This window comes from Diceros bicornis, chromosome 18 (assembly GCF_020826845.1).
Source record: "Diceros bicornis minor isolate mBicDic1 chromosome 18, mDicBic1.mat.cur, whole genome shotgun sequence".
NCBI classification, from domain to species: Eukaryota; Metazoa; Chordata; class Mammalia; order Perissodactyla; family Rhinocerotidae; genus Diceros; species Diceros bicornis.
The window spans coordinates 55,779,538-55,802,039 of NC_080757.1; the positions used below are offsets into that span (position 1 = coordinate 55,779,538).

Sequence of the window (22,502 nt, forward strand, 5' to 3'; positions counted from 1 at the left end):
TACAAACGATACAGGTAAAGTAAGTTGAAATCAATGGGCCAGACCAAGAGAGGGTCCCAGTTGCCAACTTCTGACGCGTGAGGAGCTGGGAGTGACCCTAAAGTTGAGCAAGCCCCTGGCCCGGTCTTTCTTGGCTGGGGCTGGGGGAGAGTGCGGGCCCAGCAGCCCAGACAGGGCCATCCATCCCTGAGGTTGGCCCTAGGTTGCAGGAGGGCATACAGCAGGGGCTGGAAAAGAACTGCCTCTTCCCATGGCTTAGACAAGAAAGAAGTGTGGATGGCGGTTTCCTGTTGCCAAAGTTCTCTCCCCCTGTTAAAGAAGCCACCAAAGTGGTCACAGACAATGGATGAGGAAGAGAACTCTCAGCTGCAGCAAAAGAAACCAATGAGCAGGAGAGATGAAGAGAATCAAGTTTACTTCAATTGAATTTTATAAAAAATACATTCAGGCAGCTGCCTCTTAGCAGCCCCAAGCCCAGGCCTTGAGGGCCCCAAACCCTGTGGGTGTCGGAGTGCCCTCCAGCCACAGCCTGGACCTTCATAATCAGCAGCCAAGAGGAGGGAAGCTTCAGGATTCAGGGTCCCAGACATAACACAAGCCCCCAGGCCAGAGATGGGGCAGTAACATTGGGAGAAGGAGCCCAGAATCCATGGGGAGCGAGGGCCATGTCACCCACACAAGGCCTGCTCCCAGCTGCTGCCTTCCTCGTGAGTCAGTGCAAAGGCTGGAGCTAGAGTCCAGAGGTGGGGGTGGAGTGGAAGTCCTGCATGGGACTCCAGCCTGGCTCCCCCTGTAGAACCAACGCTGAAGACCAAGCTCCCTTCGGGGGTGGGGAGCACTGGGGTGGAAAGGGTGGTAGTTGTGTTCTGCAGACTTTCTTCTCCCCTTCCCCTCTATGCCTAGATGAAGATCTGTTGTGGGTTCCTGTGCTCTGACAACTCCCCAGGGCACCAAATGTGCCCTCACCAGGCTGTCTGCCCAACCCCTTCCTTCTACCAGCCCCTTCACTGGGCTGCTTCAGAGTGTGGCCCTTTTCGGGTTACAGAGGATACATACAGCACCATGCTAAGCCGAGGAGGAACACCCTGAGCGGACAGCTGATGCCAACTGGCCCAGCTGTAAGCTCCCACCCACCCAAGAGGGCTAACCCAGCCCCCGTGAAAGAGGAGTGATCCCAGTAGACTGGGGACAAGGGCTGCTAACTCTACCCACACCTCTTGCCCATCAGCGCATCTCCCCCCTTCTTGCGGGGCTGCTGGTATCTGCTTTCCCTAGAGGCCCATGGCCATGACCAGTCCTGCCTCAGGGGGAGAGAAGCCTGAGTGGGACATTTACAGACACGAAGATCTGGGCACAGGGTGTTTATAAAGTGACCAGTTCAGCTTGGACTCTTCCCCCAGAACCAGAAGCAAAGCTGCCTGAGGAAGGCAACTACCGAGAAAAATGGAATTTGAGGAAGGCAGGGATCCCTTCCCTCAAACTATGTGAGGAGGGATTTGGAAGGCAAGATGGAGGAGTAAGATAAGGAATGTGCTTTTAGCTTTAATGTCTATTAAATAAGTTGGTGGGAATAAGAGCCCAAGTGTGGGGACCAGACCCCTGCAAAGGGCCTGATCCCCGCCCTCACACTCAAGCTGCAGCCCCACCCAGAGCCAGGAGTGTTCTCTGGGCAGACGGGGTGAATATGTGCAGGATGACAGCTGTTTCCTTTAGAGCAAGCGTAGGCTAAACAGAGGAGAAGCAACCTCAAGCTCCTCCGACTGGCATGGTTGGGATCCCACAGACCAAGTCCTGCGCTCTCCCCGTGCTCTTGATTGGAGGAACCCCTTGCCATTCTGGTGGCGTCCAAGCTGGTGGGATCAAGCTGCTGCCCTGCTCCCAACAGCTCTTCAAGCTCGAGACAGCTGGCTTGAAGGAATGGAACAGGCAGCACCTCTCAGTGCAACACGACACCGTAGACCTCAGGCCACCCTTCCTGCCTTCAAGGCTAGCTGTCTGCTTTCCTCATGTGGTGGAAGAGGTTACAGAAGAGCTCGTACCAGAAAAACACAAACCCGGTGGAGAGGGCAGCCTTCAGCAGGCTGGGCGACAGGCCCTTGAAGAAGCCCTGCGCGCCTTCCTCTCGCAGCACCTGCTTGGCACAGTCCAGCAGGCCCTTGTAGCTTCGAACCTGGGGAGAGGAAGGTTACTCCAGTTAAGGAGAGAGGAGGTGACTGGCTCTATTCTTTTGTCAACATAGCACCTGGCACATCATAGCTTCCAATAAATACTTGCTGGATGAAGGAATGAATGCAAAAAACACAGAGAATACATTAACCTCATTCTTTCTCTTCCAAGTGGGCTAATTCAGACCTAACAGATGAAGTGCCGGGAAATCAGCACTGGACAGAGCTCCTTCCTGCCCAGGAGGCTCCCAGTGACTGTGGCTCTTAAGGACCCAGTGAGAGCTCTGGACCTTCTTCCCAGAGGCACCTCTGACCCTTCACCCCATCCCACCTGGTCCCCCTTGGGCAGCAGATCTGAATCTGCCCCTTCTTAGCTCTTAGCCTGACCAGTGCCACCCCTACAGCCTGGCCCTCTCCACTTGACCACATACTGCTGCCAGACCCATGTCCCCAAGGCACAGCTCTACTCAAGCCTTGCTCCCCTCCAAAAGCTTCAGTCACTTCCAATGATGATGACAATGATGACAACAACATTATAAAGAATCAAGTCCAAGCTCCACGGCCTGGGCATTCCACCATTTGGCCTCAACTTCCCTCCCTGACCGGCCCTTATCCCCCACTGGTCCTCCCACGGGCCCCGCCCACCTCCAGCCAATCTGGCTCACACTAGTCTCCATCAGGAACAGGGCCTCCCTCCTCTGTCCTGGGCTCTCACCAACTCTCCCTATTCAAATTCAAGCTGTCTCTTCAGGACAAGTTGGCAAGTGGAAAATGGAGGTTATAAAACCTTGTATAGGGACCAGTCTGGTGGTGTAGTGGTTAAGTTTGCACGCTCCGCTTCAGCAGCCCAGGGTTCGCCAGTTTGGATCCCAGGCTGAGACCTATGCACCGCTTGTCAAGCCATGCTGTGGTGGCGTCCCACATATAAAGTAGAGGGAGATGGGCACAGATGTTAGCCCAGGGCCAATCTTCCTCAGGAAAAAGAGGAGGATTGGCAACAGATGTTAGCTCAGGGCTAATCTTCCCCACCAAAAAAAAAAAAAAAAACCACCTTGTATACAACCCCATTTTTGTTAAAATGTACACATGTATTTATTTATGCAAAGAAATAAAACTACAGCCAAAGATTCTGTGTGATGATCTCTGGGTGGGTGGTGGTGGAGTTACAGGTGATTTTTATCTTTCTTTTTGTCTATCTGACTTCCCTAAAGTTTTCTAGAAAGAAAATATCTTACAAATATAAACCCAATTCTTTCTCTTCCCCCAAGTCAGGAGCACTCTCTCTCTTCCCTGTCTCCCATTCCATGGTGTCCCTCTCTTCTGACATCTGTCAGGCATGTTTCTTCATGCCTTGACATCCCAGGTTCCCAGGTCCCAGGGGGAAGGCCCTGGATTACCCACCCTTGCCCCACCCCCACTCTACCACTGCCCACCACCGAGGCCTTTCACAAAATCAGTGTGCCAAAAGGCGTGAATAAAAATCCAATATGTGAAAATCGAAGCCAACTAAGGAATGTCTATTAACATTACAAAATTACCTACAACAGGGATTCTTTGGATGACAAACTCTTCTAGTGCATTTAAAATATAATTTAGTTGATCAAATTCACCCCTTTGCAGGAATACCTACAGCATAAAAAAAGCACCCCATGCACCAATGCGTCTCCTCCATGTTATTTAATATTTTGGGGACCTTTCTATTGTGAGTATACTCTTCATCCCAAACTGAACTGGACACTTTTTAAGAGCAGACACTGTGAAGCTTCCTTTGCCTGGATCTTTCCACAGTGCCTACTATACACAGGGCTTTGCGTGTGGCTTTCCCATGTGCTTGGGGATCCCTGGGGACAGGCCGGGGGTCAAAGCGCTGTAGGGCCTAATGTTGCCCAATGGGCAGGAACTGACCTGGTTCTTCATGTGCCCAGTGAGGGGCAGGGACCGGGGGACAGCTCACCTGGCCAAAGGCAGCTCGGGCCTGCTCAAACCCTCCGACCTGCAGCCGTTTCTTGAAGAGGTCCAGGGGATACGTAAGGGTCTTACTGATGACTCCAGCTCCACTGCCACAAAGCAGGTTTTTGAGGTTCCCTGAACCAGAGAAGTGGGATTAAGGGAAAAAATGAGAGACAACTAGGGTAGACAACTTCAGAGTCATGAGGTCTAATCCTCTACCATAAAACAAAAGCCCACAAGCAACCTTCATCTCAGAGGAATTTAATCCAGGAGAGAGAGATTCAGACACAGCCATACTCGGCAAGAATGACAAGGGACAGCACTTGGTCAGGCTGGTGGCAGAAGGGGTGCGAGCCTTTACCCCGCCAGAGGCAAAAAGGGCCTGCGGCCGGGCTCCGAAGTGGGACTCAGCGCAAGGCCTGCCCACCCTCCTCCCCACGCTCCCCAAACAATACACACAACCCAAACCAGGCAGTCTGCAGGGTGGAGCTCTGACAAAAATGAAAACCACGAGCCACAGTTGGAAACAGATGTCGATGACGCCACTGATGGGTGAGGCAAGAACTGGAAGAAGCAAAGGCATCCGTAAGCAGCTGGGTTTGTTTGTTTTGTGGGCTGCATTACAGAGCCAGGTTCAGAGAACTGGGGGGGGTCTCAGCTTCTGACAGGAAAACTTTATTTCCTCCGTGATTCAGAAGGAGATGTTACGGCCTGGGAGTGGGGTGGAATGGAGACCCAGGTTCCCTTCGTGTGAGGGCTGTCTCACCGTCTTTCCTTCCTTCGGCTGGGATGACCCACTCATACGCATGCTTCAAGGAGCTGTAAAAGGAGAACTGGAACCCGGCGTAGGGGAAGATGGCGAGCAAGGTGGGGTTCAAGCCTTTGTAGAAGACCAAGGGGCCTTCGGTCCTGTACATGGTCACCACGGCATCTCGCAGGGATTTATAGACCTGGACACCACACATGCAACTCGAGTGAGCGCAGTACGGGAATTTAAGCCCATATCATATATTCCCCTTCATCTAAAAACCCAGCTACCAGGAGCATTACTTTTCCTGCCAAGAGGACAAAGAAAATGCTGGACAAAAATCCCCAGGGTGGAGTTTCCCAGCAGCTCCTCTTCTCGCTATTTATATGACTGATATATCTGCCTGAGGGCATAGAAGTACGTGTCCAGAGATGGTCACTGCAGCATCCTGCGGAGCAGCAAAAGATGCGATGTCCACCCTCAGGTGGCTGCTTACATCAGTTATGCACACACACTCACAAGAACACAGTGTAGCTGTTAGAACAGGATGATGCCACCTACATGACTGAAAGGGAATAATCCCCCAAATACATAGTTAAAGGGACAGAGCAAGATGCAGAAGAGCGGGTGTAGTGTTTGTGGAGGAAACCAACTGTATGCAGAGATCATCCCCCACCAAGGATACTGAAGAAGGAGGAACAGCGATCATCACCTCCACGGAGGGAAACGGGGCGGGAGGGGATCCAGGGAGGAGGGAGACTTACTATTACCATTTGATGTTACTTGGGTTTTTTGCCATGTGCATATATTTAACCTTTCTCAAACTGTCAACAGGCGATCTCTATGCAGGAAGACTACAGGCCATTGGTTTTTCTTAGCACTCTTCTATTAAACACGTGTTCCTCACAATGGACCACAGGGGCTGACTCTGCCCTGCCGTGGGTACAGCGGAGCATCGCCCTGAGAGGGGGTGACTGAAGGAAAGTCCACACAGAGCAGGGGAGACCGCCAGCCGCTCCTCACCACTTGGCTCCCAGACGCTGGCAGCCACTGAAGGATTTTGCCCTGGGGATTCCATGAAAGGACTGGGCCTCAGAGGAAGGCCATCGGGCAACAAGCCCGCCCACACACCCAGAGTCCCACTCTGCTTTTCTGTGCCCCCTCTTAACACCAGGCTGGCAGCCAAGGGTCACCAGACATTTGAGGAAACCCTTCACAAAAACAGACCAAAATGATCAATGTGGGGCAGGAGAAATCATTTGTAAGGAAGAGACATATAGAAAGCAGAAGAAAACTAAAGAAAAAAGAAACTGCCCACAAAAGTATAAATAATATTCTCAGACCATAGAGAAGGCATCACCTCCATGATAAAAGAAGAAGATCTATTTTAAAAAGAGGTAAGATTCACAGAGCCAGCCCTGGTGGTCTAGTGGTTAAGATTCAGTGCTCTTGCTGCTGCAGCTCGGGTTCGTTTCCTGGTCAGGGAGCCACACCACCCATCCGTCTGTTGTCATACTGTGGCAGCTGTGTGTTGCTGTGATGCTGAGAGCTATGCCACGGCTATTTCAAATACCAGCAGGGTCACCCATGGTGCTTTCAGCAGAGCTTCCAGACTAAGACAGACGAGGAAGAAGGACCCGGTCACCCACTTCCGAAAAATATTGGCCATGAAAACCCTAAGAAGAGCAGCAGAGCATTGTCTGATACAGAGCCGGAAGGTGAGAGGATGGCGCAAAAAGACCGGGCAGGGTGCCGCTCTGCTGTACACAGGGCTCTAGGAGTCGGAATCGACTCGACAGCACTAACATCAAAAGATTCAAAGAACAAGAAAGCGCTCTTCAGAGAAAAATCTTTGTAACTTTGAGTTAGGCAAAGATTATCTTAGATAAAATACCAAAAGCAAAATCCATAAAAGAACAAATTGATAAATTGGACTTCATCAAAATTAAAATTAAAAACATCTGCTCTTCAAAAGATACTATAAGGAGAGCAGCTCTGATGGCCTAATGGTTAAAGTTCGGCACGCTCTGCTTTGGTGGCCTGGGTTCAGTTCCCGGGCGCTGAACCACACCACCCATCTGGCAGTTGCCATGCTGTGGCAGTGGCTCACGTAGAAGAACCAGAAGAACTTACAACTAGACACAACTACGTACTGGGGCTCTGGGGAGGGAAAAAAAAAAAGAGAGAGAGGAAGATTGGCAACAGATGTTAGCTCAGGGCGAATCTTTCCCAGCAGGAAAAAAAAAAAAAAAAAAGATACTGTAAGAAAATGAAAAGACAGCCACAGACTCAGAAAATTTTACAAACAACAAACCACCCAATAGAAAAATGTGCAAACAACTTGAACAAATATTTCGCCAAAGGTATACAGATGGCAAATAAGCAGGCAAAAAGATGTTCAACATCATTAAAGAAATGTAAATTAAAACCACAATGAGATAAACCTATTCACACCTATTATTAGAATGGCTAAAATTTAACAGAATAAAATAAAAATACGAAACTGATAATACTAAGTATTGGTGGGGATAAGGAGCAACTGGAACTGCTGGTGGGAATGCAAAATGGCCTAGCCACATAGGAAATGGCTTGGCTTTTTCTTATAAAATTAAACTTTCTTACCATACAACCCAGCAATCCCACCCCTAGGTATTTACCCAAGAGAAATGAAATGTTCACACACTGACCTGTATGTGAATGTTTATAGTGGCTTCCTTCACAGTCACCAAAAACTGGAGAACAACCTCAATATCTTTGAGCTAACAAACCATGATACATCCATTCAGTGGAAACTACTCAGCAACAGAAAGGAACCAACTACTCACACACACTACCAATCTCAAATGCATAAACCAAGTGAAGGAAACCAGCTCAAACGACTACACAGGGCATAATTCCATTTATACGACAATCTGGAAAAGGCAAAACTTTAGACAGAAAACAAAGCAATGGAGGGCCAGGCCCCATGGCCTAGTGGTTAAGTTCGGCATGCTCTGCTTCAGCCACCCAGGTTCGGTTCCCTAGCGCAGACCTACACCACTCATTTTTCAGTGACTACGCTGTGGCAGCGGCTCACATACAAAATACAGGAAGATTGGCAACAGATGTTAGGTCAGGGTGAATCTTCCTCAGCAAAAAAAAAAAAAGAGGAAGATTGGCAGTGGATGTTAGCTCAGGGTGAATCTTCCTCGGGGAAAAAAAAAAGAGAGAAAACAGACCAATGGTTAATGAAGGCTGGCGATGGAGAGGGACTGACTACAAAGGAGCAGGAGGAAATTTTGGAGGTGATGGAACCTCTGTTTTATATCTTGATTGTGGCAGTGGTTATGTCACTGTATGCATTTGTCAAAAGTCACAGAACTGTACACTAAAAAGAGTGAATTTTACTGTGTATTTAAGTTATACTTCAATAAACCTGACTAAAACAAACGAACCTAAAAAGAGCTCTTAGGAACTAACTTATGTTGGCAAATATTTTTAAAATTCAATAGAGGGTCCAAATGATAAAAGTAAGGAAACATCCCAGAAAGACAAAGAGAGCTGAACAATGGTAGAGAAAAGACAAGTCAATTAGAGGATCAATCCAGGATGTTCAACATCCAAATGACATGAATTCCAGAGAGAAAGAAAAGAAAACAACAGAGGGCAGGCAATTGTGAATAAATAATTCATGACCATTTTCCAGGCATGAAGAACATGAATGTCCACACTAAAGGATCCATTCACAACGAATGAAAGAGATCCGCACCAGTGCACATCACTGATAAGTTTCTAGAATGCCAGGGATCAAGAAATGATTCTGAAAACTCCCAAGAGGGGGAGGGGGATAGCTTCACATAAAGGATCAGTAATCAGAATGGTTCTGGACTTCTCTTCAGCAACACTGAGAGCTACCTAGAATTCTCTACCCAGGGCCGGCCCCATGGCTTAGCAGTTAAGTGCGCGCGCTCCGCTACTGGCGGTCCAGGTTCAGGTCCCGGGTGCGCACCGCCGTGCCGCTTGTCCAGCCATGCTGAGGCCGCATCCCACATACAGCAACTAGAAGGATGTGCAACTGTGACATACAACTATCTACTGGGGCTTTGGCAAAAAAAAAAAAGAAAAAAAAAATTCTCCACCCAAATCATCAGTCAAGTGTAGGGGTAAAATAAAGACATTTTCTATCAACGCTTCTCTAAGGAAGCTACACCTCAGGATGTGCTCCACCAAAACAAGGGATTAATCAAGAAAGAGAAGACATAGGATCCAAGAAGAGAATTCCTAAGAGAACAGCTGGCAATAGTCCTAGAGCAAACAGTCCAGACTGAAGCCAGAGGGTGAAGGGTGCCAGAGTGGGGGGCACTCCATGATAACATGGGACTGATAACCACAGGCTGACCCTATTGAGAGAGTGTTTGAGGGTGAATTTGTGATAAGCATGTAGAAAGCTAAACAAATAAAATACAAGGCAATCGCTAACTTCAGGAAAGACAAAGATATGAAAGAAAATGTAATCATAATATATTTCAAGGCTCAGCAGTAACAATATTTACATAATCCTAATAGCATAAACACTGAGTATTGATTTAACCAAAATCTATTAATCAGTTGTGCTGTAATCATATCGGGGAGGAAGCACAGGCACACACACGAGGGTGATGGTAAAAGAGGTAAATCCTCATCTTCCACAGTAGCAGTCAGTAGTCACTGTCTATAACTTAAAAACAGGAAGGAAAGAGAGAGAGAGAGAGAGAAGTATAAGCATGTTACTTAGAATTAGCAAGTAAATAATGGAAGAAACAGCTACAACTATTAAAATTGGTTGTCTCTGGGGATTGGAATCAGGGGGGCAGCTGGTGGTGTTTTTTCACTACAATTCATGAAAAACTACCTGTCTTTTTAACCTTTGTACACCTTATAGATTTTTTATTTTTTAAGAAAAAATTTTAAAGGTGAGGATTTACACTATGGATGCTACTCATCTAAGGAAGGTAGAGAGTTTGCAGTTTTAAACAGGTCTCTTCCCTTCACTGTCACACACAATTTCCCGGTTGTCCCACAATCTAGAATCCAACATCTCAACGGTCTAAGCCAGAGAGGTAATATGCTATTCTCTTTTCTTAATACCGTCTTCACTTGTTCCTTCTCACAGACTTTTACCAAAAGTTGGAAAGTAAGACAAGAGGATTATAGCAAACCTAGAACAGAGAAGTTGAAGGGCTGTCACCAGCCATCTTTCTTCATCCCAGCAGCCACCATGTTGCTGAGGTTTGTCTGTCCTCTCCATCTATAAACACCCTTCTCCTCCATCTCTCTGTTCAGTTCCTAGGGCCCCTTACCTCCTTTCTCCACTAGGGCAGTCACCCTAAACCTCTACTTTCCACTGAAGCGTTATCCAGAGTGATCTAGCTCTCATACCCCAATCATTTTCTTCCAGACTATTCCCAGGGGACTTGGTCTTTCTCAACCAAAAAGTCATCAGGATGTCTCCTAAATAAAAGGGCTCCCCCAACCCATGATCTCCACCCCAAGCAACACAAAGAACCGGCAGAACTGAAACCACAGCTATTCTTAACTGGTCCTAGATCAAATTCTTAAGCAAAGAGTCACTCCCCATGAACAATATCCTAAAGCAGAAGGGAGAAAGTAGAAAAATTATTCTTTCTTGGTTGAGAACACACACACACACACACACACACACACACACACACCCCACCCTCCACACCCACACCAAATGCTATTCTTATGTATGTCCAGGAAACAGAAATTACGGTGAGGAGGTCTATTTAGGGTTTAATCCTTTGCTTTCACTTAGTAAGTTCTTCCCTGAGTCTGACCGAATTACCCCATTTCCTCCAATCCATTCTTTGTGGAAACCAAAAACACTCACAATAATACAGCGATGTGATCTCAAGTCTCACTTTCCCGGGCACCTTCCCTGTCCAGCCCACCATTTGGTATCTGTTCCCCACCTGCAGGTTCTGTCTCCCCTCTGAGGCTGTGAGCACCCTGCATGGTGCCAAGCGGTTACAGGTTTCACAAACGGACTGATGAATGGACTGAAAACCCCCGGCTCTCCCAGCTTTGCTCCCTCTAAGGAAAAGAGCCCCCAACTCCCCAACATGTTACTCAGGCGCCCCGTCTCTGGCCCAGCCACTCACCCTGGGCTCACCCTGAGCTGCAAAGCGGGTGCGCAGGACGTCCACAGGATGCACGGCGAGGGTGGCCACGCAGGCGGATAGGCCGCCACACACAAAGTGCACCGAGAAGTCACGGGCATCGTGCACACTGGCTCTGTGCACCAGCTCAGTCAGCAGTTCAAATGACAAAAACTGCAAGAGTGTGTGACAAAGTCATTGACAAACACCCCCAAATACACCACCCGCGACCCAGGTGGGGCCCAGTCCTAGGGACGAAAATCTTCTTGAGCAGTGACAAAATATAATAAACATATAATTTTGTGCAAAGGTCAGATGTCATTTTATACTCTATTTGAGTACAACCAAATACCCAAAGGGTTAAGAAAAATATATAAGAAAAATTCTATATCAGAAAGTTCTCCTCATTAACTTCGTTTCCTGAGAACTGGGAAAAGATGGCCACCATCCGATTCTCGGCAGGGGACCCCCTCCATGCAGCTGGCAGTGGCAATGTCTGAGAAACATTCTGCCCTGGGGCAGAAATTCTGTCAGGAGAATTCCACATATTCCATATTCCATGGTGTAAGCCCCCTTAGGCTCAGATCTTCCTCCAGCCAACTCATGACAGCTTGGGGTCCCGAGAGCACATGTTGCTGTATTTAGCCATCAGGCTGCAGTAGCCGTGTGCCAGGTGCAGAGATGGAACGGCAGCGGCACGTTAACCCGGTGCGTCTCTGACCTGGGCAATTGCTGTGATTCATAGGAGGAGCAAGCAGCAACTAGTCAGGTGCCAGCTGCCCAGGTGGGAATCCTGGCTCTGCCACTTTCTAGCTAGTGACTTTGGTTGGGTTAATTACTTAAGCTCTCTCTGCCTCAGTCTTCTCATCTGTAAAATAGGAGTGACAACAGATCCTACCTCAAAGGACTGCTGTGAGGTAATACATGTAAAGTGCTTAAAACAGGGCCCAGCCCACAATTAGTGCTGTACAAGGGCCGGCTAGCACCACGCCTACCACCGTACAGCCTTATACTATACACCACGGAAGAAGCTGGTGCTCCGCTGAACGAATGAGTGAACGACAGTCAAGAAGCTTCGATTCTAACCCTAGCCCCACCACTTACAGGCTGTGGGGCCTCAGGCAGCTCACTCAACCTCTCTGTGATCCACACAACACCTGCTCTACGTTCCTCACGATGCTGTTGGGAAGTTCAAAGGAAGCACAGATGTGAAAACGCTCTTTTGAAAAATGACAAGCATTTGTATCGCCATTTGCCAAGACCCATTAGGGGCATGGTGTCAAGACAGTCTCCTAGTGCAACACCTAATATTCAGTCGGTGCTAAGTCCCTGGGGCTGGGGTGACGTGGGGAAGGGAAGCCCTACGGTACAGATGTCTGACTGTGTCTTCAATTTGTCAGGTAGGTTTCCAGTTAAGACAAGTGACAAGTGTGGTGACTGCTGCCTGCTGCCCTACCCTAGGCAGCGTCGCTGTGTGCCCCACCCTCCCTGTGCTCCTCCATTGAGCAACAACCCCCCGCCCCGGGGTCTGGCCAGTTCCCCTGCCACCTACTTGGACAGCTCCATAGCCTATGGAGAGAAGCTGGGCTGGGATGTGTCCTTTCCAGAATGCTGTTGGGCCCTCCTCCTGCAAAATCTGTCTCGCGGCCTGGAGGATCCCGTGGTATTTTGCATTGGGATCACTACAAGACAGGCGCTCAATCTGAAGCTAGGAATCAAAATTGAAAAGGTCAGGACAATAGGGGGAGGGGTGGGGTGAGAAGGAGAAATTTCAGAAAAGGTAACGAAGGCAGCGAAGAGCTTCTCCTTGACAAAATTTCAAGCTCTAGGAACTGCTTTGGCAAGAGTCCATTATGTGTAAAAAGGGGGAAGAGTACCTGGAAACGGATCTTAATGATGTCCAAGGGGCTGATCAATGCCCGAGTGACAAGTCCAGACACAGACCCAGCCACTGCCACCTCGAAATTGGAGATATTCCTGCCATCTGCTTTGGGGTCATAGCCGACCATCCCTGCCTCTGGCCCATACAATGTCCATCAGCTTCAAGCTAAATCAAGAGACATGGAGTCAACACCTGAGCAAGTTCTTAGGGTCTCTGTTCACACATCACCTCCTCAGAGCAGCCCTCCCTGACCAGCCAATCTAAAACAGCGCCCACATCACTTTTCATCCCCTCCCCCTGCTTTATTCTTCTTTATAGCATTTATATACTGGACATTTATTCTGTACATCTGTTTCTTGTCTCTCTCCCCCACTAGAATGTGAGCCCATAAAAAACACGGCCTTGGTCTCATTTGTCCATCCCTGTATTTCCAGTGCCTGAAACAGAGCCCACCATAGTAAGTGCTCATAATATTTGTTGATTGACTGAATGAACAGGCTTAGCAGGAAATCATTCACTTCCAGAGATCAACTGGCTTTCCAGGATGCCTGGTTTTATGGCAAACTCCTGCCTAAGGTAGAGTCCCAGGCTGTGTTAGCATAAGAGCAGAGCCCACTCAAGCTGCGCGCTGAGGGGAACTGTCAGACATGCTGGCTCCAGGAACAGGGCCTGAGATTCTCTAACAAGCTCATGTGATCCAAAGGAAGAGCCCAGTGACCCCTGAGCCATTTTGCATTTCCCTTCCCCATTCTTTGCACACACCTCCGGCCCACCCACAGCAGTGGAGCCACGTTATGCTATGAAATGATGCTCCCAGCCCACCTGGTCCCTGCTGACCTCTTCAACCTCACCTGGACCACTCTTCAGTCTCTTCAACCAGGGTGGGCTCAGGGCTTCTGACCAGTTCCTAGAAAACGCTGCTCGCGTTCCTATGTACGGGCCTAGCCTCTGCAATTCCTGTTCCGCGTGTCTGAAATGCAGCCCCACTCCCACTCCCCTCGCTCTTCCCAAGGCTAGCTCCTCTCATCCACCAGGGCTCAGCATCTCCAGAACACGTACTTACGTCCTTTCTAGCATTCACAGCACTTGCTAATGTGTATTCTGTCCTCTCAGCCCACAGGAGGTAGGCTCCATATGGGCCGGGACTCAGCCCAGTTACAGCCGTATCTCCAGAGATCAGCACAGTGCTTGGCACACCCCAAAGGCTCTAAAAACAATGAATGAACAAATGATTATAAGCCACGTAACTTTTGGATTATAGAAGTAATACTGACCTTGCAGAAAGAGAGAGGGGGAAAAAACCCCAACATCTTAACACTTTTCATATATTCCCTTCTGTTTTTTTTCCTGTACAGGGCTTTTAAAATGCAGAATATCCTAAGCGTGATTCCATGTTGCTACAAGATCTTCATAAATATCATTTTTAATGGATAAATAATATTTCATTGAGTAGGTGTGTCATAATTTGTTGGGCACTGGGGTTTTAAAAATATATATATTTATTTAAAAATATCTAATTCCATTTTTATCTAGAGCAGAGTTTCTCAACCTCAGCACTGTTGACATTTTAGAATGGATAGCTCTTTGCAGTTGGGGGCTGTCCTGTACATTGCAGGATGTTTAGCAGCACCCATGGTCTCTACCTACTAGATGCCAGTAACACCACACTGCCCTTGAGACAACCAAAAATGTCTCCAGACATTGACAAATGCCCCCTGGTGTGCAGAACTGCCCCTGGTTGAGAACCACTGTTCTAGGGCCGACCCCGTGGCTTAGCAGTTAAGTGTGCGCGCTCCACTACTGGCAGCCCGGGTTCGGATCCCGGGCACGTACCAATGCATCGCTTCTCCGGCCATGCTGAGGCCGTGTCCCACATACAGCAACTAGAAGGATCTGCAACTATGACATACAACTATCTACTGGGGCTTTGGGGGGGGGGGGGGAAGGAGGAGGATTGGCAATAGATGTTAGCTCAGAGCCGGTCTTCCTCAGCAAAAAGAGGAGGATTAGCATGGATGTTAGCTCAGGGCTGATCTTCCTCACAAAAAAAAAAAAAAGAGAACCACTGTTCTAGAGAAATACTAGCATGGGTGTGTAAAATGTCACTCATTGCATCCCTGTTTGTAAAACTGCATATAATGCAAATGCTTATCAACAGAGGGATAGGTAAATATACTAAGTCACATCCAGGCAATGGAATACTATGCAGCCATTAAAAAGAATGAGCCACATTCAGATAATGATAGTGGCATCTGTATGAGCCCTGAGTCCTATCTGTACTTTCCCCAGCATAGCTCCAGGGGGCGCTCTCCAAATAGGAGCCTGCTGCCTCCAGGTGCCGTCTGTGGCTCTGCCTGCCCCAAACCCTACGACCTTCCTGGAGAGAAGATGGTAGCCACAAAAGTAAAAGGTGAGAAACTGGATGAGGAGCTGAAAAAAATGGAGCAAAACAAGACAGCAACCACTAGGTACCGCCAGAAGAAGAAGGCAGTGCTGGAGGCCCTCACTGGTGAGTGTAAGGAGCTAGAAAAGAAGAACGAGGCTCTGAAAGAGAGGGCAGATTCCCTGGCCATGGAGATCCAGTATCTGAAAGATTTGATAGAAGTCCAAAAGGCGAGGGTCAAGAAAAGGGTCCCCTAGTTAGGGAAGTCAGGAGTATGTGTGCTTGTACATAGGAGGCTTGCGCTGAAGCTTGTGTGCCGCAATAAATTATTTTGTAGTGAAAGTAAGAAAAAAAAAGAATGAGCCAGAGCTACACACACTTGAAAAGACATCCATAATAGACTGAAACATGAAAAAAAGCAGGTTTCAGAACAGTATGTCTAGTATAACCCCATTTTTGCAAAAGAAAAACAGTAAGACCTACATACACCCTGTACAGTTGTATAAAGCAAAGAGGAAGTCTGTAACAACACACACACCAACAGGTTGGTAAGGTTACCACCAACAGGTTGGTTAGGTTGGGGGAAGGGTTGGCAAGGGAAGAGAGTAGGTAGATCTCTTCCTTTTTCTTTAGACAATTCTATATTGTTTGAATTTCTTATGGCCCCCAAAAACCCCAACTAAAACTAAATATAAAATGATTTTAGAAGGGACCTCAGAACTAACCTAGTTCCTGAATACCTTTAGTAACAGGGAAGTCAGTGCCCATACAGGACAACCTCTGCCCCACCACTGATTCCTCTTCTCCTCTCACCTACCCTGGGACTCTGTCTGAAACACTCCCTCAGCCCCAAGCCCTCACATTTCTGAAAGTACCAAAGTAGTGCTTCAAAACACCCTTAAAATTAACAAGACATTTCCATGGGGCTCTATCAGCAAAGTGTTCTAAAATAATATTTTATTGAAAGTCTAATGGTATGAAACCTCCCGACCCCTGCCAGGAATGTGCCCATCTCTTGGTACCTTCTCGCTGTACTCTCAAAGGAAGAGCCCTGCCTTTCCCACCAACTTCTTTGTGTCATTAGCTCAAGCTGCTTCTCCCCAGGCACCAGTGAGGAGCAGTTTAAACATGGGGGCAGGTGATCAAAAGGCAGAGCCTCTCCTAAAGTTACCCAGGGACTGCTCAGGTCACACTGCGCAGTGTCAGTTTCCTGCCTGTGGGGGGAAGGAGGCATTTCTATAAATAAGCAGCTTTGCACAGCTGGAAACACCCTTGGACCTCAGATCAAGAAGCCTGAGTTCAAGTGCTGCCTCTCCCATGTACTTTGGGCAGGTTTACTTAACCTAGGCTCAGTTTTCTCTTCTGGAAAATGGGAATGATGTCTGCCTTGCCTAGCCCAGATTGCTGGGAGGATCATGCAAGATACCATATACGATAAGTTTTGTAAAAAAGGTAAAAGTCTTATACACATAAAGGGCTGGTTAAATATAGTCCAACGGTGGCCTTACTTTTTCTGCTTGTTCAAAATTTCCTTCTTCTACCAATAAGCCTTGATATTTATCTAAAAAGACAAAATAAAAATGAAACATGATTATATACATGATATATATAATACAGCACCCAGAAAATGGGGATCCGTTGGTGTGAGGGGCAGGGCGGGTGGGGTGTGTGTGAATTTGCCTTCGCCCCTCCCCTTCTCTTATTGCGGAAGCCGCTGGTGCTCGGGTATGCAGGTGCCCCGCGGTGAGCGTTTGTGCCCATGTGTTCAGCTGAGGGTCTCTGCAGATGTCCCCGCGTGAGGACACAGGTGTCAGGTGTGCCTCAAGGCGTGTGTTTCTCTCCGAGTCCGAGAAGACGCCCGACAGCTGGGCACCCGCGCACACAGGTGCCCCGGGTGTGTGCGGGGTTTTGCCTCCTGCGTCCCTGAGATGCTTCTAAGGTCAGGCGTGACACGTGTGAGTACAGTCCCTGGCCCCGTGTGAGTACCTGTGCCTGTGTGCTCCCCCCGGGAGCGAGGGTGCAAGTTCCCGAGCTGACGGCGAGCAGAGTGGAGGTAGAGGTCATTCACCGAGCTCGTAGGGCGCGGCCCCTCTCCCCGCGTTCTTCTCTCCCTCCCTCCTCACGCAGTCTAACAGTAAAACTCAACTGCGCTCTGCAGTAACTGACGGGCTCCTGAGCCAATCACCGCGCAGCTTCCGACAGACGCTGGGCCAATGGTTGTACACTCGGTACCCGGCCAACGCCTCCCGCAAGGTGTCTCTGGGTAATGTAGTCGCCGCTACCAAGGCTGTCCCCCTGCGAGGCGCAGAGCCTCCTGGGAAATGTAGGTTCACTACGCGCGCGTGCGTAGATGTTACCCATGTGTCGGAAGGAGGCGGGTCCCGAATTCAGGCTGAGCGCTTGTAAGTCGCCCCGCTAAGTGGCGTGTGACTCGGCTCAGCCAGCGGGCGGGTGGAAGGGGAACTTGACTCGCTTTCCTCAAAACCCTCGAAGTCCCGGAACCCGGATAATCTAAACTTGGAAAAGATGGGGAGAAGCTTAGCAAAAACCTGGAGGGCGTGGGGGACAGAATAGATGAGTTTTTAAGACCCGGACGAGGACGGCAAAAACATAGAGGTTTTGTTTCCCTCTAGGGTTTATTATGCATAATTTCTCATTATAAAAATATAGAGACACATTACAGAAAATGTAGAAATGAAGGGGGAAATGACTCATCCTACCGCTCTCACGCAAGTGGCATCAGCGTTTTGGAGGACAGTATTTCTTCCTGATTTCTTAATTACAGTTTTCACACTAGTGCAATCATTTTGACGCACAATTTAAAAACATGTTTACTGCACAATTTAAAAACATTTCATATATATACAAAAGCAGAGAGAATAATCTAATGAACCACCATATAGTCATTACTCAACTTCAACAATTAACCAACTCGCGGTCAGTTTTGTTTCCTTTATACCTGCACCTACGTCGCTCCCCACGACATTTTAAAGTAAATACCAGACATCAATGATTTCACCAGTAAACACTTTAGAATGTGTCTTTAAAAGACAAGCATTCCCCTTTTAAAACATGTCCCCCAAACTATCACCTGCCCCCCCAAATCAACAAACAATAATTTCCTAATATCATCAAATATCGAATTAGTTACAGTTCTCTGACCTATAAATTTCATTTTTAAAAAGTTTGTCTGAATTGAGATCCAGGCCTTACTTTGCAGCTGGTTATTTCAAGTCATTTTAAATCTATGGTCCCTCTTTCTCTTTTTCACTTGCAATTTCTTTCATTTCTTTTCCTTCCTTTTCTCTATTTTATTTGTTTTTTAAGAAACTAGTTGGTTTATCCTGTAGAGTTTTCCTTAGTCTGGTTCTTGCTGGTGGCATCCCCATGGTGGTGTTTTAACATCTTCCTCTGTCTCCTGTGTTCCTTCTGCATATTGGTAGTTATATCTAAAAGGTCTGATCAGATAAGGATTGATTTTTTTTTTGACAAGACTATGTACATGGCACTGTGTACTTCCATGAGGAGATTCATAATGCCTTCTTGTCTCTCATTTTGTGATGTTTGCAGCCATTGATGATCATTGTATTGATTAGGGTTTGTAAATAGTGATATCATTTCAGCATTTATTAGCTGGACTACCTGTGAAGAGGAACATCCCTTCACTGACTGATTGTGTGAGGTACACTTCATATAAGAAAGGCAGGATAAATGCGTGATTCTTTACCTTTAGCAGTTTTCAAAATAATTACTTGGTTCCCTAGTATCTTCCAAAGGTTATTGATCAATGAGGTTTATTATTATTATCATCATTGTGGACATATCGTATTTTATATCTATCGTTATGAACACATGGATTTAAACATATTTGTTCTCTTTGAATCCACGTACTTATTATCCTAATTGATGCTCATATTTTCCCATCTTTGGCCAGTGGGTGCCTATTCAAGTTGGCACCTGAATCCTTTTGACAAAATGAGTATGCTTTCTGGTATGACAAGATGTTCTAGGCCCCTCACAATTTTTTAAACAGGTTTATTGAGGTGTAATTGATATACAGTTAACTACATGTATTCAAAGTGAACAGTTTTATCTTTTGACATGTGGTGTACATCACTCCAAGATAGTGAACGTATATCCATGACCTCAAAAGATCCTCATGCCCCTTTACCATCCCTCCCTCTTGCCCTCTCTTCTTGGTCCCCCTTACCCAAGCAATCTGTGATCTGTTTTCTGTCATTTAGGTTAGCTTGCATTTTACAGAATTTTATATAAATAGAATCATACACGATGTTCTTTTTGTCTGGCTTCTTTCCCTCAGCATAACTGTCTTGAGATTTGTCCATGTCATGTGTATCGTTAGTTGATTCTTTTTTATTGCTGAGTAATATTCCATTGTGTGGATATATAACAATTTATTTATCCATTCACCTGTTGATGGACATTTGGGTTGCTTCCAGTTTTTGACTATTAAAAATAAGGCTGCTATAAACATTCATATATGTCTTTGTATGGACATTAATTTCTGCATTAATTTCTCTTGGGTACAGACCTAGGAAGAGAATGTCTGGATAATATGGTCAGTGTATATTTAATTTGTTAAGGTACTGCCAAAGTATTTTCCAAAGTGGTTGTACTATTTTAGTTTGCCACCAGCAGTATAACAGTTCTAGTTCCTCCACATCCTTGGTAAAGTCATTCTTTATAAATTTAGCCATTTAAATAAATATGTAGGGCCGGCCCCATGGCTTAGCGGTTAAGTGCGTGCACTCTGATACTGGCAGCCTGGGTTCAGATCCCGGGTGCACACCGGCGCACTGCTTCTCCAGCCATGCTGAGGCCGCATCCCGCATACAGCAACTAGAAGGATGTGCAACTATGACATACAACTATCTACTGGGGCTTCAGGGGGAAAAAAAGGAGGAAGATTGGCAATAGATGTTAGCTCAGAGCCGGTCTTCCTCAGCAAAAAGAGGAGGATTAGCATGGATGTTAGCTCAGGGCTGATCTTCCTCACACACACACACAAAATAATAAGTAAATAAATAAATAATGTAGTGATATCTCATTGTGGTTTTAATTTGCATTTCCCTAATGATTGATGATGTTGAGTATCTTTTCATGGGCTTACTTGCTATCCATATATCTTCTCAGTAGAGTATCTGTTCAAATCTTTTGCCCATTTTTTGTTGGATTATTTTGTTTCTTATTGTTGAGTTTTGAGAGTTCTTTGTATTTTCTGGATATAAGCCCCTTCTCATTATATATGTGGCTAGTCTTTTCATTCATGTCGTTCAAAGAGCAGAAGTTCTTAATCTTAATGAAGTCAAATTTACTGATTTTCTTTTTCCTTTTATGGATCATCCTTTTGGTATTATACCTAAGAATTCTTTGCCTAGACAAAAGCCTTAAAGATTTTTCTCCTGTGTTCTCCAATAGAAATTTTATAGTTTTAGATTTTACATCTAGGTCTCTGATCCATTTGGGTTAATTTTTTTTTTTTTTTTTGAGGAAGACGGGCCTTGTGCTAACATCTGTTCCAATCTTCCTCTTTTTTTTTTAAATTTTTTTCTCCCCAAAGCCCCAGTACGTAGTTGTGTATCATAGTTGTAGAGTTGTAGCTCTTCTATGTGGGACACCACCTCAGCATCGCTTAGTGAGCGGTGAGTAGGTCCGCGCCCAGGATCGCAACCAGCGAACACTGGGCTGCCGAAGTGGAACGTGAGAACTTAACTGCAACACCACGGATCGGCCCCTGGGTTAATTTTTGTGTATGGTGTGAGATACAGATTGAAGTTTTTTTCTTCTTTTTTCTCTTTTTTTTGCATTTGGATATTTAATTATTCTAGCATCTGGAACACTGTTTCTTGAGAAGTCTATTCTTTTTCCACTGAATTGCCTTTGCACCTTTGTTGAAAATCAGTTGTTCATATATACACAGAATTTTGACTTCTGCTTTTTTTCACTCAACATAAGTGCTGATAAGCCTTGTCCACATGGAAAAAGGATAGTTAAAAATATTAAGGTGACCCACAATAGGCAGAGCCCAGTACAGAAACTTGACTTCTTGCCCTTCTTGAAAATGTCCCCCACTGTGCCCTTCAGGCTACCTTTGTCCTCACTCACTTCCTTTGTCTCTTTGCTTAGAGAGTGCCTTATTTCTCCATGAAACTCCAGCCTCTATTATATCTCCATTTTCCATCAGTTTTGTGGACTGACCACTAACCTCTCTCCAGATAACCTCTTCGGCGATGGAGATCTTTGGTTCTGTTTTCTTCTCCTGGACAAGAACAAGCTCACATTTTAGAATAGGCCTCCCAGTGGTCATTCAGCAGGTGAGCCAGCAGGACTTTTGGCTACAGGCTAATTGTGGAGTGAGTTAGACTCAGGGAACCACAGATCATCAGCACTGGAAAGACTCATGGCCAGGGGCCAGGGCCCAGAAAGGCTAGGAGATGCACCTAAGGTCCCTCAAGGTCAGATGGCAAATTGGTGGCCAAGCTGAGATGAGATTGGTGGCAGGTGCCAGTTTTCCTGGGCTTACACCCTGGTTCTAGTTTTTGCATGTTTGAAATCTGGTGATTTCATTTTAAGTTAAATATGCTAAGTAAGTCATATCATGTGAAAAGAGAAACCGGAAAATAACGGTTCCCGTCAGCTTGGGGAAGTGAATCCTTCTGTGACCTCATCAAAATTTACCCTTAAAAGACCTATTCAAAGCTCCTTTGGACTTCCCCCACCTCCTCAGAGGAAGTACATACCTCCTTGGCCTCGACCAAATAGAGTTGGTATTTATCAGCTGCCTAAGCCAATGATCTTTTCGATCAAAGGTGAAAGAATCTCTCACTATCTGAGTGGGTTGGTGAGCCATGCCATCCGGAAGAGGCCTGCGAGCCAGGAGGTTACTTGCTGTGGCTCTTTGGCAAGGCATTCCCTTCTCTGGGCTGCAGTTTCTCCATCTATAAAGATGAAGGGGTTGGACTACAGGGTGTCCAAGCCTTTTCTGTCTCTGGACTTCCACAGGTCTAAAAAACATCTACATTTTTAGTAAGCAGTTCAAGGGTTCTCAATTTCAGCTGATACAAGACTCATCTGGGATACTTATTTAAAAATGCAGATTACCCCCTCCATAAGGACACTCATCCTAATCAAGCAGGTCTGGCGTATGGCCCAGGAAAAAGCATTTTGGTTGGTGGCCCATGTTTGGAGGGACACTGAGTTAGGGACCCACATCTCA

At 46.7% G+C, this 22,502-nt stretch overlaps 1 protein-coding gene across 3 annotated transcripts; it reads right to left on the reverse strand.

The window, feature by feature from the left end:
• Positions 1–363: 363 nt before the first annotated feature.
• SLC25A19 (solute carrier family 25 member 19) lies at positions 364–17,361 on the reverse strand. 3 transcript variants are annotated; one of them, XM_058561604.1, is made up of 9 exons: positions 17,252–17,361; positions 16,774–16,826; positions 13,942–14,089; positions 12,878–13,047; positions 12,553–12,708; positions 11,004–11,174; positions 4,882–5,065; positions 4,120–4,250; positions 364–2,170 (listed from the first exon to the last, which is right to left on the reverse strand). In XM_058561604.1, the coding sequence occupies exons 4-9, from the start codon at positions 13,007–13,009 to the stop codon at positions 1,988–1,990; spliced, it is 957 nt and encodes a 318-aa protein (XP_058417587.1). In that variant the 5' UTR covers positions 13,010–13,047; positions 13,942–14,089; positions 16,774–16,826; positions 17,252–17,361; the 3' UTR covers positions 364–1,987. The 3 variants fall into 3 exon arrangements, with proteins under 3 accessions (XP_058417587.1, XP_058417586.1, XP_058417588.1); XM_058561603.1 differs by having other exon boundaries at positions 365–2,170; positions 13,946–14,089; XM_058561605.1 differs by lacking the exon at positions 16,774–16,826 and having other exon boundaries at positions 365–2,170; positions 13,946–14,089.
• Positions 17,362–22,502: the final 5,141 nt, after the last annotated feature.

What these genes read in the sequence shown, in the direction of transcription:
- SLC25A19 (XM_058561604.1), bottom strand. Translation starts at nt 13,009, where the DNA reads ATGGTCGGCTATGACCCCAAAGCAGATGGCAGGAATATCTCCAATTTC. An exon ending in CAGCTCAGGGTGAGCCCAGG is followed by an intron (nt 5,066 to 11,003) that starts GTGAGTGGCTGG and finishes TGTGGTGTCCAG; the next exon opens with GTCTATAAATCCCTGCGAGA. An exon ending in AGCCGAAGGAAGGAAAGACG is followed by an intron (nt 4,251 to 4,881) that starts GTGAGACAGCCC and finishes TCTCTGGTTCAG; the next exon opens with GGAACCTCAAAAACCTGCTT.